General features: G+C 64.5%; 1 protein-coding gene across 1 annotated transcript in view; it reads left to right on the forward strand.

Annotated features, from left to right (window-relative positions):
• Positions 1-5,869, forward strand: part of TMEM121 (transmembrane protein 121) — a 53,882-nt gene extending 48,013 nt beyond the window's left edge. Inside the window, exon 2 of the mRNA XM_075937086.2 lies at positions 2,480-5,869. Coding sequence (XP_075793201.1) covers positions 3,118-4,056 — 939 coding nt within the window. The 5' untranslated portion in view covers positions 2,480-3,117 and the 3' untranslated portion in view covers positions 4,057-5,869. The remainder of the gene's footprint in view (positions 1-2,479) is intronic.
• The last annotated feature ends 10,819 nt before the right edge of the window (positions 5,870-16,688 follow it).

Here is a 16,688-nt window from a genome sequence, read left to right on the forward strand (position 1 = left end):
GCCTTAAAGTCCAGCGGTAGGGAGCTGCAAGCCAGAAATGTACAGGCAGAATTGCTTCTAAACAGACGGGGGCAGTGAGTTCCCCCGGGGCACCCACCGCTTCCCAGCTAACCTGGGTCCTTTGAAAGTAGAAATGCTCAGGCGGAAACCAGCATTTCCTCCCGAGAGCCCCGGTGGAGCTGGGCTGAGCCATCCCCGGCTGCACATCCCCCGGCGGGCGTCTAAAGAGCAGTTCCAGCGACGCCGATGTGCTTTATCTGAACCCTAGGAGAGAATAATCATGGGGCTGAAGGCAGCACGGCGCAGGCCAGGGGCTTGTGCTGATGCAGGCGGCGCACGTGCCCGGGAGTCATTCTGAACAGCGCCTGCAAACTTCTACCAATCACCCCAGGGAGCCCCGTGCGCTGCTGCTCCTGCGCCTGGGCTCCAGTTTCGGACAAGCCGTGAAAGGCTGCTGGCAGTGGGACCTCCCCACCGCCTAATAGGGACTCGGTCAGCTGGGTGGCTGGGGCCAGGTGTTCCTGTCTCCCCTTGGTCTCTCTGCTGATCGGGCATTTTGTACAACAACCGTTATGTGATGGCAAATGCAACTCACTGCAAGATTTAAATGTTTGGTGCTGTGCAGGGTGGGTGGGACGCTGGGGGCAGTGCTGCAGTGTAGGGGCACTGGGTGGGCAGTGCTGCAGTGCAGAGTGGGCGGGACGCTGGGGGCAGTGCTGCAGTGTAGGGGCACTGGGTGGGCAGTGCTGCAGTGCAGAGTGGGCGGGACGCTGGGGGCAGTGCTGCAGTGTAGGGGCACTGGGTGGGCAGCGCTACAGTGCAGAGTGGGCGGGACGCTGGGGGCAGTGCTGCAGTGTAGGGGCACTGGGTGGGCAGTGCTGCAGTGCAGAGTGGGCGGGACGCTGGGGGCAGTGCTGCAGTGTAGGGGCACTGGGTGGGCAGCGCTGCAGTGCAGGGTGGGCGGGACGCTGGGGGCAGTGCTGCAGTGTAGGGGCACTGGGTGGGCAGCGCTGCAGTGCAGGGTGGGCGGGACGCTGGGGGCAGTGCTGCAGTGTAGGGGCACTGGGTGGGCAGCGCTGCAGTGCAGGGTGGGCGGGACGCTGGGGGCAGTGCTGCAGTGTAGGGGCACTGGGTGGGCAGCGCTGCAGTGCAGGGTGGGCGGGACGCTGGGGGCAGTGCTGCAGTGTAGGGGCACTGGGTGGGCAGCGCTGCAGTGCAGGGTGGGCGGGACGCTGGGGGCAGTGCTGCAGTGTAGGGGCACTGGGTGGGCAGTGCTGCAGTGCAGGGTGGGCGGGACGCTGGGGGCAGTGCTGCAGTGTAGGGGCACTGGGTGGGCAGCGCTGCAGTGCAGGGTGGGCGGGACGCTGGGGGCAGTGCTGCAGTGTAGGGGCACTGGGTGGGCAGTGCTGCAGTGCAGGGTGGGCGGGACGCTGGGGGCAGTGCTGCAGTGTAGGGGCACTGGGTGGGCAGCGCTGCAGTGCAGGGTGGGCGGGACGCTGGGGGCAGACAGGACACTGGGCTGGGTGGGTCTTGGTCTGAGCCAGGCTGGCCGCTCTGATGTTCTTCTGCTGTAAGTCCAGGAGTTTTCCCTTCCTTTGCCGGGCTGAGGGGCTGAGTCCCTGCCTCTTTGCCCCTGCAGCGGTAGAACTGGGAGGCTGGAGTGCCGCGGTGGGCCATGTGTGAGTGGCTGGGGGCGGTGGGAGGTCTCTGACCCTGGTCACGGCAGCAGTGCCCACGTCCCAAGGAAGGACGTGAGTCCAGGAGCGGGTCCCGGAGCGCAGCGTCCTAGCTGGACTCTACCCAGAGCCAGGCGGCTGTGGGCCTGGTGGCCGTCCAGGGGGCTGGGCCGTGTGGGAACAGCCAGTGTGAAGCCTTGGACACAAGAACGACGTGAGAGCTGCAGGTGGGGTTGGGCTGCGTTTGCCCAGGGCCACGGGGAGCCCAGTGAGGAGTGTGTGTTACGGGCCCCCCACTGGACCCAGCCCCCACCACGGCAGCTTGACCCGTCTGCGGCTCTGCTGGCCCCACGCACGCGGCAGGTCCTGTCCGGTAGCCCCCGCGGCCCTGCCTGACTGCGCCGCTGGCTGGCCCCACGGCCTTGGTCCACAGGTGGGCTGAGGCACACCAGCGCCTCCTAGTGGTCCAGACCTGGTACTGCGCCTGAGCGCCCACGCGCACAGAGCCTCCGCCAAGGGGGGCACGGGGCTGCATGTTCCCTACACACCCTGCACCCACAGACTCACGGCCAGGCCCCTCACGTGGAGCCTTACGTAAGTGGGACTGAAGGCAGGAGGGGCACGTGGCTCCCCGCACGTCGGTAGCGCTGGTGCACGTGGGTTTAACCTGCCTGAGTGGGCGGGAGGCTCCGTCACAGGGAAGGCGTCCAGCCCACAGCCTACCCAGGCCCCCCAGTGTGTCTTTGCACCCTGCTCTCTGTGGCCAGCAAGCCCTAACCGGCGTTCCCCTTGGTCTCTTCCAGGTCGCAGTGAGCGGCAGGCCGGAGGCCACGGCTCAGTACCCAGCGCCGGGAAGAGCGAGGAAGGTTCGTCGTGGATAATACCAGAGATTCCTGCTGCAGCTGCAGTCGTGGGATCCCCCCACGCCCTGGCCCTTGGGCCATTCCCCATTTCCGGGGCCGCTCTGCCTTTCTCCCGCCCCCCCTGGCCTGGCCGTGCTGATCTGATCTCCAGGGGCCCGGGGCGGAGCCAGGAAGCGCCTTAGACGCTGAATTGCTGCCGCGCGCCATGCGGGGGCGCTGCCTCCCCTCTGACTGGCCCGAGGCAGGGGCTGCGAGGCGCTAGGGGATGTCCGGAAGGATCTCTCGGGGGGACCAGCTTTGCTGCCTAAGGAGCAGAGCTACTGGAGTGGCACCTCGGAAGGGCGACGTGGAATCCCTGGAGCATTTCTCTGCTGAGACACCCCGACGGGAGGCCCTGGAGCGCTGGGGTTGTCTTTGCCTTTTGGGGGGATTTTCATGGCGGGGCTTGTTCCTGGTCCCCGTGGTGCTTTGCTTACAGCTGATGAGCCTCTGCCCCCCGCCCGTGGTCCCCCTGCCCTGACGCAGGCCTGCGCGTGAGGTGACACGAGGAGGCGAGCGGGAGGGCAGCTCACCTCACCATGGTGCTGCCGCCGCCTGACAAGCGCCACGTGTGTCTGACCACCATCGTCATCATGACCAGCATGGCCTTCATGGACGCCTACCTGGTGGAGCAGAACCAAGGGCCCCGGAAGATCGGCGTCTGCATCATCGTCCTGGTGGGAGACATCTGCTTCCTCATCGTGCTGCGCTACGTGGCGGTGTGGGTGGGGGCGGAGGTGAGGACGGCCAAGCGGGGCTACGCCATGATCCTGTGGTTCCTCTACATCTTCGTGCTGGAGATTAAGCTGTATTTCATATTCCAGAACTACAAGGCGGACAAGAGGAATCTGGAGACGGTGGCCAGGAAGGCCTTGACCTTGCTCCTGTCCATCTGCGTGCCTGGGCTCTACCTGGTGCTGGTGGCCTTGGACAGCATGGAGTACATCCGGACCTTCCGGAAGAAGGAGGATCTGCGGGGGCGTCTCTTCTGGGTGGCCCTGGACCTGCTGGATATCTTAGACATCCAGGCCAACCTGTGGGAGCCGCACAAGACTGGGCTGCCCATCTGGGCGGAAGGGCTCATGTTCTTCTACTGCTACATCCTGCTCTTGATCCTGCCTTGCGTCTCGCTGAGCGAGATCAGCATGCAAGGGGAGCACATTGCCCCGCAGAAAATGATGCTCTACCCCGTGCTGAGCCTGGTCACCATCAACGTGGTCACCATCTTCATCCGGGCCATTAACATGGTCTTGTTCCAGGACAGCAGGGTCTCCACCATCTTCATCGGCAAGAACATTATCGCCATGGCCACCAAGGCCTGCACCTTCCTGGAGTACAAGAAGCAGGTGAAGGAGTTCCCCCCCCACGCGATGGCCCTGGAGCTCCAGCAGAACTCCGTCCCCCACAACCAGACTCTGCACAGCACGCAGGGCGTGGCCCACGAGCAGTCGCCCACCAGGGACGTCCTGGACACATGACGGCCCCTCCAGACAGCATCCCTGGCTGCCGCCACCTTGGGGGTGCAGGGAGGCGGGAAGCTGCTCTCCCGTGGCGGGGGGCGAGTGAGACGGACCGGTCCCAGCAAGGAGCGCACTCCAGGCACAAAGCACTCCGGAGCGTCTCCGAGACCTCTTCATCTCAGGTATAGCCCGAGTTCTCCAGGGACCCAAACGAACCAGCTGGGCCCTGGTTCCCCTCCTGCTCCTCCCCGGCGGAGCTGCCCCGTGAAGAGATTGTTACCAGAATCCTTTGGATGGGAAGGGGGGGCGGGGGGCGGGGCGTGTGCACCAGTGAAGCCCGTGATTATACTTGTCGTCTTCTTCCCAGCGCTCGTGTTTGCTCCTCCCTATTCATAACTGTCCCTGGCTGAGCCTGCCTGGGACTCGGCCTGGCCCCACCGGAAACCTGCCTCTGCTCTTGGGCCCAGCAGGGGCGAGACACAAGTAGCCCCCGAGCCCCACGTGGGGGGGTCTCTTCTGCTGGGCTGCGGCGGCTGGGTCGGGGGCAGGGACGCCGTGGGCAGCGGTGCTCGCCACCCTGGTGTTACCCCAGGGCTGGTGGCTTTGTCTCCTTCACTTGAGCGACTCAGCACAATCGTTCTGGTTCTAGAAGGGGCTCTCGCGCTGGCAGCCCGAACACGCCCGGCTGCCAGGGACGGCGCAGGGCCGCTGCTCCAGAGAGCCCGACGGGCCAGTGAGCGCAGCAGCAGCTGCCAGAGCCGGCGACGCTCCAGCCCACGCCTTTGTAGAGAGGGCTGCTTGCCACAGCTCCTGTATTTTTAAAATAAAGTATTTCCATAAACAGGAGAGAAGGGCTGCTTGCGCCACGTGGCCGGGGCGGGCGGGGAAGCAGCCCCGTGGCCGGCTCCCCTCCCCTCGGGCCCGGCGACCGCCCCACGCGTGGCTGGGGCCAGCTGAACAAGAGCAATAAAAGCCGTTTTGTGTCGGCTGGGTGGCCCGGAGAAGGCTAGTGGCACCACGCTGAGATCTCCTGAACCTACGGCAGCTCCCGCCCTCAGCTCGCCAAAGTCCACAGCATCTTCTCCGGGCGCTCCAGCCTGAGGCGAGCTCGGGGCTGGCCTCTCTTCTCCTGGGCCGGCTCCGGCCTCCGCGCAGGAGCCACAGGTCGCCCGTTGCACTGGAGCTGGCTGGGATTTGTGGAGGGAAGAGTTTTCCATGAGAAAATGCTGTTTCGGCAGCTGCAGAATGTGTCGTGGGCACGTGTTGGGTTTGGGCCGTTTTCCATGGACGCGTTTCAAAAAGATGGGGAACTAAAAGGGCCTCGTGTTTGGATTTCGTCTTGCGTTTCCCAGGGTGTCCAGGTCTGATTCTCCTGTTCCAGTCTGACCTGGACAGTGTCTGAGCTGCGGGTGTCAGGTATTGGCGCACAGGGGCAGGAACAGGCCAATAAGCTCTTCTCAGGCTTTCAGCGATGAGGCTTTTTCTCTATTCTGAGGAAATTTCAACTTTACAGCCGGGTTCTAGATGGAAGCAAATATCCCGCAGGCCGGGTGGTGTCTGGTCTCTGCCTAGCTCTAGTTCTCCTGCTGCCCCTGCCTCCACAGAGCAGCATGCTCCTGCCAGTGGCTTCCCCTCCCCGCAGAGCACGAAGCCCCACGGCAAACCCCGGGAGCTGCTGGTGGGAGCGCCCCCCGGCAGGGCCCCCAGACAGCAGGGCAGATTTAGGCACCCTGCTCGGCTGCCCACAATCCAGTGGCCATCAGGCAACAAGTGACCCCAGTGGCACTGGTGCTACGTAACCCGCTGCGAGCAGGAGGGTCCTCGGCGCCCGCTCCCACGCGCTGTGAGGCTACGTCTACACTGCAGGCTTCTTGCACAAAAACGTGGTGGGCGTCTACACTCAACACGCGCTTGTGCAAGTAAATTTACAGTCTAGCGTGGGAAAACGGCTTCTTCCGGAAGAGTTCTTCCTGTCCCCACGAGGAGTAATCCCTCTTGCACAAGAAGCCAGTGTAGACAGGCAACAGGAATTTCTTGCGCAAGAAACCCCTATGGCTAAAATGGCCATCAGAGCTTTCTTGCGCAAGAGAGCGTCCACGCTGCCTTAGATGCTCTTGCACAAAAGCACATGGCAGTGTGGACGCGCTCTTGTGGAAGACCTTTTGCACGAGAACTCTTGTGCAAACCAGTTCTTGCACAAGAAGCCTGCAGTGTAGATGTAGCCTAAGTGCTGCGCCCCGACCTCTGCCCTCTCCTGCCCCCTGGGCCGTGCCCCGACCTCTGCCCTCTCCTGTCCCCTGGGCCGTGCCCCGACCTCTGCCCTCTCCTGTCCCCTGGGAAATGGCCCCAAACTGTGTCCTGTCCTCCTCGCCGGGCTGCGCCCCGACCTCCGCCCTGTCCTCCTGGGCGGCTGCACCCCAACCTGGGTGCGCTGATCCTCTGGGATTCCCCCCTGTGCTCAGTCAGGGCCCTACCCCAGCTGTCCCCCGGAAGCCGGAATCCCCAGGCGGGAAGAGCGGCTTGCCAGGTGCCCTGAGGCTCCCTGCCTCCTAGTTGGTGCTGACCCGCCAGCCCCTGCCAAGGGACCGAGACCCCAGTGGGGCACCAGGCTTCCCCCAGAAATCTCTGCAGCCCCCTCACTCAGCGGCAGCTCCCCCACCCCCTCCCACTCGCCGTGGGGCCGAGGGCAGCAGGGTGGAGCGCCAGAGCCGGGCAGGCCCGTGGGCAGGCAGGGCTGGCTCTTGGCTGTGCTCGGGCCCTGGGGACGCCCAGCAGCCAGCCACGGCCACACTCGCACCGCTGGCTGTGGAAGTTGGGCCAGCTGATGCAGGGTGAGCGCCGGGCCTGGCTCAGGCCACGAGCCCGCGGGGGCACCCAACACAGAGCCCTGAGCGGGAGCGTTCGCTGGGGGGTGGACTTGCCCCAGCCACCAGGGTCTGGCCTGGGTCTGAGCTGCCCCTCGTGAGAGGCCGGGCCCTGGCCCTGTGAGCCCCCCTGCACGGGGCCTGTGCTTAGCAGTGGGCAAGCTCCCAAGCCTGCCCGGGCCAAGGCTTGCCAACGGGCTTGCCAAAGAAAAGAGTCACCCTGCCCCTCCCCCGGGCCACGCTCCAGCCCCAGCCGCCCCTGCCCACGCTGGGCAGTCAGCCAATCGTCTCGCACGACTCGCCAGGCCCCTGCCAGGCCACAGAACTGGAGCTCAGTGGGCTGGTGTCAGCTGCACGCCTCCGGAAGCAGGTCCCCCCGCAGGAGGCTCCAGCAGGCTGTGGGGCGTGTTCTGAGCCTGCCGACCTGCCTGTGGTCCCGAGGGCCCCGCCAGGCCAGGATCTAGGTCGCTCCCACGAGCAGCTCGGCCTTGCGGGGACGCGCTCTACCTGCCAAGCGGCTCCCGGGACACAGCTCCCTGCACAGCCACAGGCAGCGAGGGCCAGGGGCGTTAGCTGCGGCTGCCGCTTCCCTCCTGGGGCCCGTCCTCCGAGATGCAAAGCAGGGAGGGAAGCAAAGCACGCGCCCTTGAAGCGGCCCAGAGCGCAGTGGGCCGCGGCTGCCTCACGCCTTCCCAGAGGGCGCCGGGCGCTAGGCAGGGTTAGCGGCAATTAATTCACTCGCTGCCTTGCTCTGCAAAGACACACTGACCCGCCTGATGCCATTAGCCCCCGGCATGATTAGCATCCCTGCAATCAGCGCCCACGTAGCTAAGAACCCGCTGCCCCCGTTGGTGGCTAATTGATGTGTGTCCCATTCTTATAACGCTTTTCCCGCCTCGCTCAACGGGCGCCCACCTGCCCTCGAGCTCTGGGCCTGGCTGGGATGCGCCAGACACACGCCACGTTCCGGGGGCCCCCTGGGCCGGGGGGCACAGAGCTGCTCCCATAGGTGCAGCCAGACACCTGCCAGACGCCATCAGGCACATCCCCGGCCACTCGTCCCTGCTTCTCGCCCTCGGCTCAGCCAGCCCTACCGCGTGCAGGCCAGGCGCCCTCAGCGACACAGCCTGGCCCCCCTCGCGGGGTGTTCCCGGTGCCTGGCACGGGGCGGTGCCAGGCAGGGAGCGAGACGGGCCAGGCCCAGGCGGGCGTAGCTGAACGGAGCCTCGGCGCGGCAGCCACGTGCTGGCGCAGGCTCCATGTGTGCAGCTCGTTTTGCCGTGCAGCGCTGATGCGGCGAGCCCAGGACGGGGAGCTGCCCGGCCCCAGGCCTGGCCCACACTGAGCGCTGGCTGCAGGGTCAGGGCGCCCCCTCGCCATCCTGGGACGGGTGTGCCTTGCCCAACCGCCTCGCTGCTCCAGGCCTGGACCCCCGGTCACGGGGGCCTGCTCCCCCGCCCTGGAAACCAGTCTCATGGGGGAAGGCCCCAGCTCCTGCACGGCGGGCGAGTCAGCACCCGTGTCTCGCGGTGACTCAGGACCAGCCCCGTCCCTCTGCTGGGCCGGGGGGACAGACCACATGGACGGTCCCCACTGCCCAGTGCTCGTGCGTAGCAGCGTACTGCTCACCACAGCCTCCCTGGGAGCAGCTGGTATCCCACCTGGCCGGCTGGGAAACTGAGGCACAGAGAGGCTAAGTGACTGGCCCACGGTCCCATGGGGGTAGGCCCTTTCTCGCTCTGAAATGACAGTGTAAGTGGGTTGCAGAGCAGGGCCTGCCCACGGCATTGGGGGGGGCTAACCCCTCTCCCCCTCCCATGGCCTTTCCTACCCTCCCGCTCCCACCAGCTGCCCCGGAGCCCAGAGCGACACCCCACGCTGCGCCCGGCCCTGTGCTCCTGGCCAACAGCTGGGGGCTGGGCGGGGGGAATGTAGCCCATCATCCCCCCAGCTGTGCAGGCTGGGACACCCCCCAAGCCACTGGTAAGCTGGGGCCAAGCCTCCTCCAGCGGGTAACACAGAGGCAGCGTGTGTAGCCCTGGGCTGCCATCCAGGTCTCTCTCAACCTGCTCCCCAAGGGCCGTGCGGGCACACCGGGGCGTGAGGACATGACTAATGCAGGGCACCGTGACCGTCCAGTCTGACCGGCCCGGCACCGACCAGAGCCCCTCTCCAGGGACGCCTGCCTCCCGCCCGGCGCCGCTGGAGAAGCTGGGGCTGATCTTTGGGAAGCGACACCCCAGCACCCCCAGGTAAGGAGTGTTCCAGCAGAGACCCGCCCGCCGCACTGCTAGTCGGCGCGTGTCCCGGTCGGCTCGCCTCTGCCAGCGCAGGAGCCGTGTGCAGGGGGGTGGGTCCTTCAGCCAGTAAGTGCGCGTGCAAATACACCGTGGCAGGCTGTGAACTCCGAGGCCTGATCCCGTGCGAGGAGGCGCCCAGCACGCAGGAATGTCAGAGCCGCGGCACACACAAACTTGGAACGCCGGGAGCCTTTGCACGTCTCCCCCGCTCGGCCGCGTCCGTGGCTGACGGTGCATTTCGCACACCGGTGTTCTGACGGGGCCAGGGCACGGAGCCATCTGCTGCGCGTTCCAGCCGCTCTGCCCGGGCAGGCTCAGCGTTTTGCGCTCCACACGGGCTGCAGCAGGTTGATAGCGGGGGTGCTGACAGTGGGCATCCTAGACCGGGGGTATTACCACTGCCGGCCAGGGTGTGGCCGCCGCCCCGCAGCCTTCGCTCCAGCAGCCCGGAGCCACATGTGGGTGCCAGGAAGAGCCCCTGCCTGCACCGAGGCAGGACCTGTCTGTACCTGCCAGCTGCATCGCACCCGAGGGGATGAACCGCTCACAGTGTCAGCGCTCCCAGCCACTTGCACCAGGGTGCTCTAGGCCACCCCTGCCCGGTCAGAGTGGCTTTCTGCACCACCCCCGTGCCTGGGCACTGCCCAACCACGTCCTGCAGCCAGCTGTGAAAAATCTCCTCTCGCCCCTGTACGGTGCCCCTCGTGCTCTGCTCCCTGCACATTAGCCCAGCTCCTGCCGCTCACTCGCCCCCCTGCTCTCCCCTACCCCAGGAAAGCGCCCGTGAGCAGCTCGGCCAGCTCAAGTCCTGCTGGAGGGACGTGTCCCGAGGGCCCGGCATTGCCGGAGTGCGGCATCCGGCGGGCACCCCGCTAACGCAGCGTCCTCTTGGCCACTCCGGCTGCTCGAGCACAGCAGCTCCGCCTCCCTGGCCCCCGGGTGATGCTGGCCCCCAGGCGGTGGCGTTGCTGATCCCGCAGCAAACGAGGCAGGGATGCGTAAAGCAGCGAGACCAGCTCCAGGGACCGGGGCTGCAGAATGAGGTTGGGTGATTCCAGGAGGCTGGCTACCTCGCTGAAAGCAGCCAAGGGAGAGGGCCCCGAATGTCAGAGAGTCCTAACTACAGCGGGGTGTTTGCAATATGCCAGCCCCACTGCCCCGCCCCAGCTAGCCCTGTGCATGAGCCCTCTGAGTGCCCGAGGGCTCTCCCGCCCGCCCCTTTCCTGCCCTCTCCTAGGCGGCCTCCGCTCTGCAGGTCGGCCCCGTGTCCGCGCAGGGCCTCTGAGGTCTTACGCCGTGGGAGCCCGGGACGATACCCCCAGGCCTGACGAGCTCCTGCTCCTTAGCCACCCAGGCACCGCACCTTTGGGACGGAGCGTGGCCCACACACTGCTGCAGAACACAGCTGGATTCCAGCACGTTGCGTCTGGCACTTCTGCAGGCTTTGTGCTTTGCCTGACTGTCCCAGCCACCAGGTCTTTACTTCGTCGCTTCCCCTTTCCAGTCCAGGGTAGGCCTGGCCGGGCAGTGACCACGTCCCCTTTGGCTGTGCTATCGGAGCAGGCGTTTCATATTTAAGGGATGCCGGCTGAGCCCAGGTAACCTGGGTGGATGTGGGGTCTATGGCCCTCGCGCTCGCTTGCTCGGGGACGCCTGAGCCCTCTGGGTCCTGCTAGGCCACAGAGCAGGGTCAGGGCTTGTAACCATTTCTCTTCGGCCTGCTGCTGTTCACCGGTTTCCTCTGCAGTGTGCAGCTTGCCCTTTAGAGGTTCCTTGCCACCGCGGGAACGGCTCATCTGTCACATCCCGCGAGAAAGGGCAGGGGTCACACCTCTCGCCGTCCTTCCGCCTCGCTCCGAATGCCCCACTCGGCTGGCTCTGGCCACAGGCAGGGCGCTTGGTGCCGGGCACACAAGGCAGACCCCCGGGGAAGGCCGCTAAGCCACCCTACCAGGGAGGGTGTCTGGCTCGCCTCTGAGCCGGGCGGGGCGTCAGAAGGGCGCTCCGGGAGGAGCTGGCAGCGGCTCAGGGGAAAGGCCCCCCCGTGCAGAGGGAGGTGGCTCCATTCGCAGGCTGCAGCTGTCACCTTCTTGACAAGGCACCAGGAGTCCTGAGCTCCATTTTCAGCCCAGGACAAGTCAGCTCACCGCCCTGGTGAGACAAGGGCAGGGCCCCACGTCGCAGGCCTGGGCTACGGCTGCCTCGGAAATGAGCTGGCCCATGTGGGGAGGAGCCTTTGGAACAAGGACAGAAACCCCACCGGGAAAACGGGCGCCTGACACCACTTCCATCCCACCCACCCCTTTGCCAAGGGTGCCAGGGGGGAGAAACAGTGCTCAGGACTCAGAGCGGTGCTTTGCATGGGCACCAGTGGCCCTCTGGGTGCAGAGTGAAGGAGGAAGAGTCAGAGAGGCAAAGCCAGTTCCTGAGGCAGGGTCAGAGAGGCTGCGTCTAGACTGGAAGCCTCTTGCGAAAAAGAGCGTCTAGACGACGAGCAGAGCTTTCCAAAGAGCAAGAGCGCGCCCAGGCAGTCTGGATGCAGGTGAAGTTTTTTCGAAAAAACCCTGCAGTCTAGACACACCCAGAGAGGCAAAGCCAGTGAATGGGGCGAATGAGGCAGGGTCAGAGAGAGGCCAAACCAATGAATGAGCCCGGGTCCGTGAACGAGACAGGGTCGGAGAGTGGATTGGCCGGTGCTCCAATGGAGCCGTGTTCATTCATCGCATGAGTTGTGAGTGAGGCTGGTGCTCAAGGCGTGGAGCCAGCTGGGTCTGGGTCGCTCTGCTTCCTGCTGCCTGCTATGAATCGCTCCTTAAGGGTGTAAATTCCCGCCAGTGGGTGTGATGAAATGGCCAACAACAATAACTCGCGCGCGCTTATCCGGCACTTTTCCTCAGTTGGGCTCAAAGTGCTTTCCAAAAGTGGTCGTTAGCACTGCTAGCTTAGCGATGGGGAAACTGAGGCAGAGAGGGACGTTACTTGCGCGCGTCGCCTCGCGCAGCCAAGGCAGGGCAGGACCCCAGTCTCTGAGCTGCGCGCGTGTGTCCCAGCACCAGGCCACACTGCTCAAAAAGGCCGGGCGGGGTGCCCCACAGGACCTCACTGTCTCACCATGCAGAGCACAGACTAGGCAGAGTGTCCCAGCGGGGTGGGGGCTGGGCCAGGGGAGCCGGTGCTTTGTGCTAGGTTAACACAGCTCCCACGTGATGGTCGTTGCATTGCCGGCCTTCTCTGTGGCCCAGGCTTCGTGGCTGGGGACCTATAACCAGCGGGCCCTGGAAGTGGGGTGCTTGTGTGGCCGCCCAGGAGAGAGGCCACTGCTGCTCAGCTGGGCACCCACAACTAGGTTTCGTTTCTCCTGGTGGTGCACATTCACACAGGCCTCGGTGCACATAAACATTTATTCTGCACACAAATGGAAAAGATTAGAGGGGACATGGCCTGTAACAGTCGTCTCCCTGGCCAGGTGTGCCCGTAGCATCTCTTCCCCAGCTCGCGGCTCAGAAAAGGCCCCCGGCACGCCAGCTGTGGCTTCCCCCATCAGATGGTTCATGGGGAATTGGGGCTGTTGCCCTTAATAACATCACATTGCAGCTGACGGTTTCAGCCCATAATCAGATCAACCATTAATCTTAGGCCGTTTAATCTGATAGGCTCCAGCTACCGCGGAGTGTTAACTGAACCGATTATCTGATTACTAATGATCTTTCTGCAGAGGCTTCTGACAATTATTGAACCATGCCGGTAAGCCCTCGCCAGCTGGCCATGAATTCAGCTGCGCCTGGCCACATCATGCGTGTGGCTGGCTCTGTAACAGTAGCACAAATTAGACTCCAGCCCAATCTCTCTAGTTTATAGCGCAGGAAGAGGCTGGATTTACAGTGAGGTGTAGTGACGGCTGCTCTGCTCACTGGAGGCTGGGACGTATGCACCCGGCTGCACCGTGATCTAGGGCTAGATGCATTCGCCGGAAATAGAGCAAGACTCTCCCTTATTCATCTCTTCTGGAGAGTCTTTGCGTTGCGTTTCTGCGTTATTATTGCACATTCCACAGGCCCGCCCTGGCCGTACCACCAGCGACAGCGCGGGAGGAGCGCAGAGCAGTAAAACTCTCGTGAGTGCCCCCTAGGGGCCGGGTGAGGTGCCGTGTGACTTCGCCAGCTCCTGGTGCCCCTGCAGGCTGCCGCCCTCGCCAGGCAGCTCCTCAATGGCTCAGCCCTCCAGCCAGCCAGCCAGTCGATGCGAACGTGAGCGCGACGCGCTGCCTGTCCTCACTGGGGCCTTCAGTCCCGTCTCTGGGCTCTAAAACCTTCAGTTGCCCCCTTCTCGCCAAGGGCTGCTGGGGAACCCAGGCCTGCCCAGTGCGTCGGGGCCCACTAGACCCTGCACAGGGGACCAGACGGCCCCGTTTTATAAGGACAGCCCCAATATTTGGGGCTTTGTCTTACAGAGGAGCCTGTTATCCCTGCTGTGACTCTTCTCACTTGCTCTCTGCTCACCCTCCCTAGGCAGCAGCCACTTCCCCTGCCTCGCAGGGCTGAAGGGCTCCACTCCTCTTCCCCTCACCTTACAGTGCCACCCGGTGTGCTAGGTTCTCTGGAGCACCTGGGAACATCCAGACGGCCCCTCTCCTGCCCTGCCGCTCTGGTCCCAGGCTGTGGCAGACCAGCGCCCCACTGCCCTCCCCTCCCCCCAGCCCAGATCCTTTTATCTGCACTGGTAGGCTCTGGCTGCTTCTGCCAGCTCCCTCCAGGCAGGCCGGGAGGACTCACTTGTGCCGCTCTGGCCTAGGCCAGGCTGTGGTAAGACTGCAGGTCGCCAGCAAGGCGCCCGCAGGGCCAGATACACACACTTCCCAGCTGGCTTACACTGAGGTCAATGAAACTCAATCTGTCTGTGCCTACCCCCAGGCGGGTTGGTCGCAGCCTGTAAGTAGGTGCGTTGAGCACAGAGCTGGAGAGCAGAGCCCAGCAGACAAACCCAGACCACGCTCCAGGGTGGGGCGCTGACGCCGGTCGGCGCAGCAGGCTCTAGCCCAACCCGACATCATGGGTGTGATGCTGGGCTCGCCAGGCAATGGCCCGTGGCGTGTGCTATGGAGACGGCCCGACCACAGCGGTGTCTTCTGGCTGGTAAATCTAGGAGAGCTGACCCTGCAGGGCAGCCCCGTGGTCTCTCCACATGGACTGGAGCTGCGGGCAGCCAAGTGACTGGCCCAAGAGCTCTGGGAAGCCAGAGGGTCAGATCAGCAGTCCTAGGAAACCCGGGTACTCGCACCCCCGCTCTGCTTTATGCGCTGCCATGTGACTCACACGGTTCCCATGGCAGCCACGAGCTGCTCCCAGGCCAGCGTGAGCCGGGGGTATAATTACCCCATTGGTCTGAGCGTAGCGGCGTGCGCCTGCGGAGAGCTGCTCTCGCCAACAGCAAGATGCTTCTGAAAGCAGCGGCCCACTCCAGGGCGGGGGAGAGGGGCTCTTCGCCACACGTGCCCGCCTGCGGTGCCCGGCCTCGCTGGCGAAAGGCCCGTGAGCATCACTCGCACAGTGACGCTGATCTCGGCCCTTCACCGCAACCAGAGTCGCGCCACATGCACGAGAGGGTGGGAGATGGGGTCTGAATGGGGATTGGTGGGCGTGCCCCAGCTCCTCCTGGCTTTAGCAGGGTGTTTCCTGCAAACTCGGGGGCAGAGCGGCACCGAACTCCAAGCCAGCCCCTCCTCCCGCTAGGTGAGTTAGAGGACACAGCACAGACTAGAAAACACCAGAGTTATTGCTCCAAGTCTTCTTTCCTGACAGAAAATGGCTTTCTGACAGTGTCAATTTGGGGGGAAACTGAGGCATTTCACCAGGAAATGGGGAGGGGATTCAGTGAGGAGGCCAGCGAAAACCTTTGACAAAAACAAACAAAAAAGAATCAGGTAGAAAAACTTTCCTGGGGGAAAATCATTTCCCAGCCTGGTCTAGTGATTAAATGCTCCCCAAAGCCGCCTCTGAATAGCGTGAACACGGGAGCAGCGCGCACCAAGTCAGGAAGCCAGCCTGGCACGCTGCGCCCGGGCCGGGTCCCCGCCACCCGGAGCTGCTGCAGGAGCCCGGCAGGGCTAGACTCCTACCCGGGGGACTGGTTCGGATCCCTGGCAGCGTGAGCCTGGAGTCGGCTAGTGGCCAGGTCTGCCAAGCCAATGCCTTGGCGCGCGCGCACACACACACAGGCACGCACACACACGCGCGCGCACACACAGGCACGCGCACACGCGCGCACACACACACACAGGCACGCACACGCACGCGCGCACACACGCGCACACACACAGGCACGCACGCACACACACGCGCGCACACACACAGGCACGCACACACACACACACACAGGCACGCACACACGCGCGCGCACACACAGGCACGCACACACACAGGCACACGCGCGCACACACACACAGGCACGCACACACACACGCGCGCACACACACAGGCACGCACACACACACACACACAGGCACGCACACACGCGCGCGCACACACAGGCACGCACACACACAGGCACACGCGCGCACACACACACAGGCACGCACACACACACGCGCGCACACACACAGGCACGCACACACACGCACAGGCACGCACACGCACGCGCGCACACACGCGCACAATTCAAAGCGGCACCCGGCAATGCAAACGCCGGAGAAGGGATTGCAAAGTGAATTGCTCCCGGGGCTTCCCTGCGTGTGGCAGATGCGAACCGGACGGTATTTCCTCCGTGCGCCCTCAGCGGGGCAACGAGCCCCCTGAAAACAGTAGACCGCGGGGCCAAGGGGCGTGTTCGCATTCCAGAGCCAGCGAGACAGGTGAGTGAGGCCATCTCCTTATACAGCGCGTGGCAATCCCCCCCCCCAGCACTGCTGCCACCCGCAAGCAATCAGCCCCCCCAGCCCAGCACTGCTGCCACCCGCAAGCAATCAGCCCCCCCAGCCCAGCACTGCTGCCACCCGCAAGCAATCAGCCCCCCCAGCCCAGCACTGCTGCCACCCGCAAGCAATCAGCCCCCCCAGCCCAGCACTGCTGCCACCCGCAAGCAATCAGCCCCCCCAGCCCAGCACTGCTGCCACCCGCAAGCAATCAGCCCCGCCCCACAGTCCCCCTCTTTGCCAAGGCGGAGTCGCAGCGCAGGGACACAAAGCAGCCCTCGTGCCCGGTGCTCAGCACGTCCTGGCCGGGTAGCCGTTTGGCTGCCCCTCGCCGGGCTGGGGTGGCTCGGCTCTGTCTGCACGCGCACTGCGAGGAGCACCGCAAGCCGTAGCGCCGACGGCACCAATGGCTCAGGAATGGACAGACATCGCCAACGGGCTTTCAGCCTGCCACAGGCACACGAGCAGCCCTGGGTTGGCAGGGAGGCGCAGCTGGCAGGGGAGGCAGGCCCGAGCCTGAGGCTTTGTCTACACTGCCAACGAAGGCCGAAACGTTTGTTGTTCACAGGCACTTTACCC

The sequence above is a fragment of the Pelodiscus sinensis genome, chromosome 9 (assembly GCF_052426305.1).
Source record: "Pelodiscus sinensis isolate ZL-2025 chromosome 9, ASM5242630v1, whole genome shotgun sequence".
Classification (NCBI taxonomy): Eukaryota; Metazoa; Chordata; order Testudines; family Trionychidae; genus Pelodiscus; species Pelodiscus sinensis.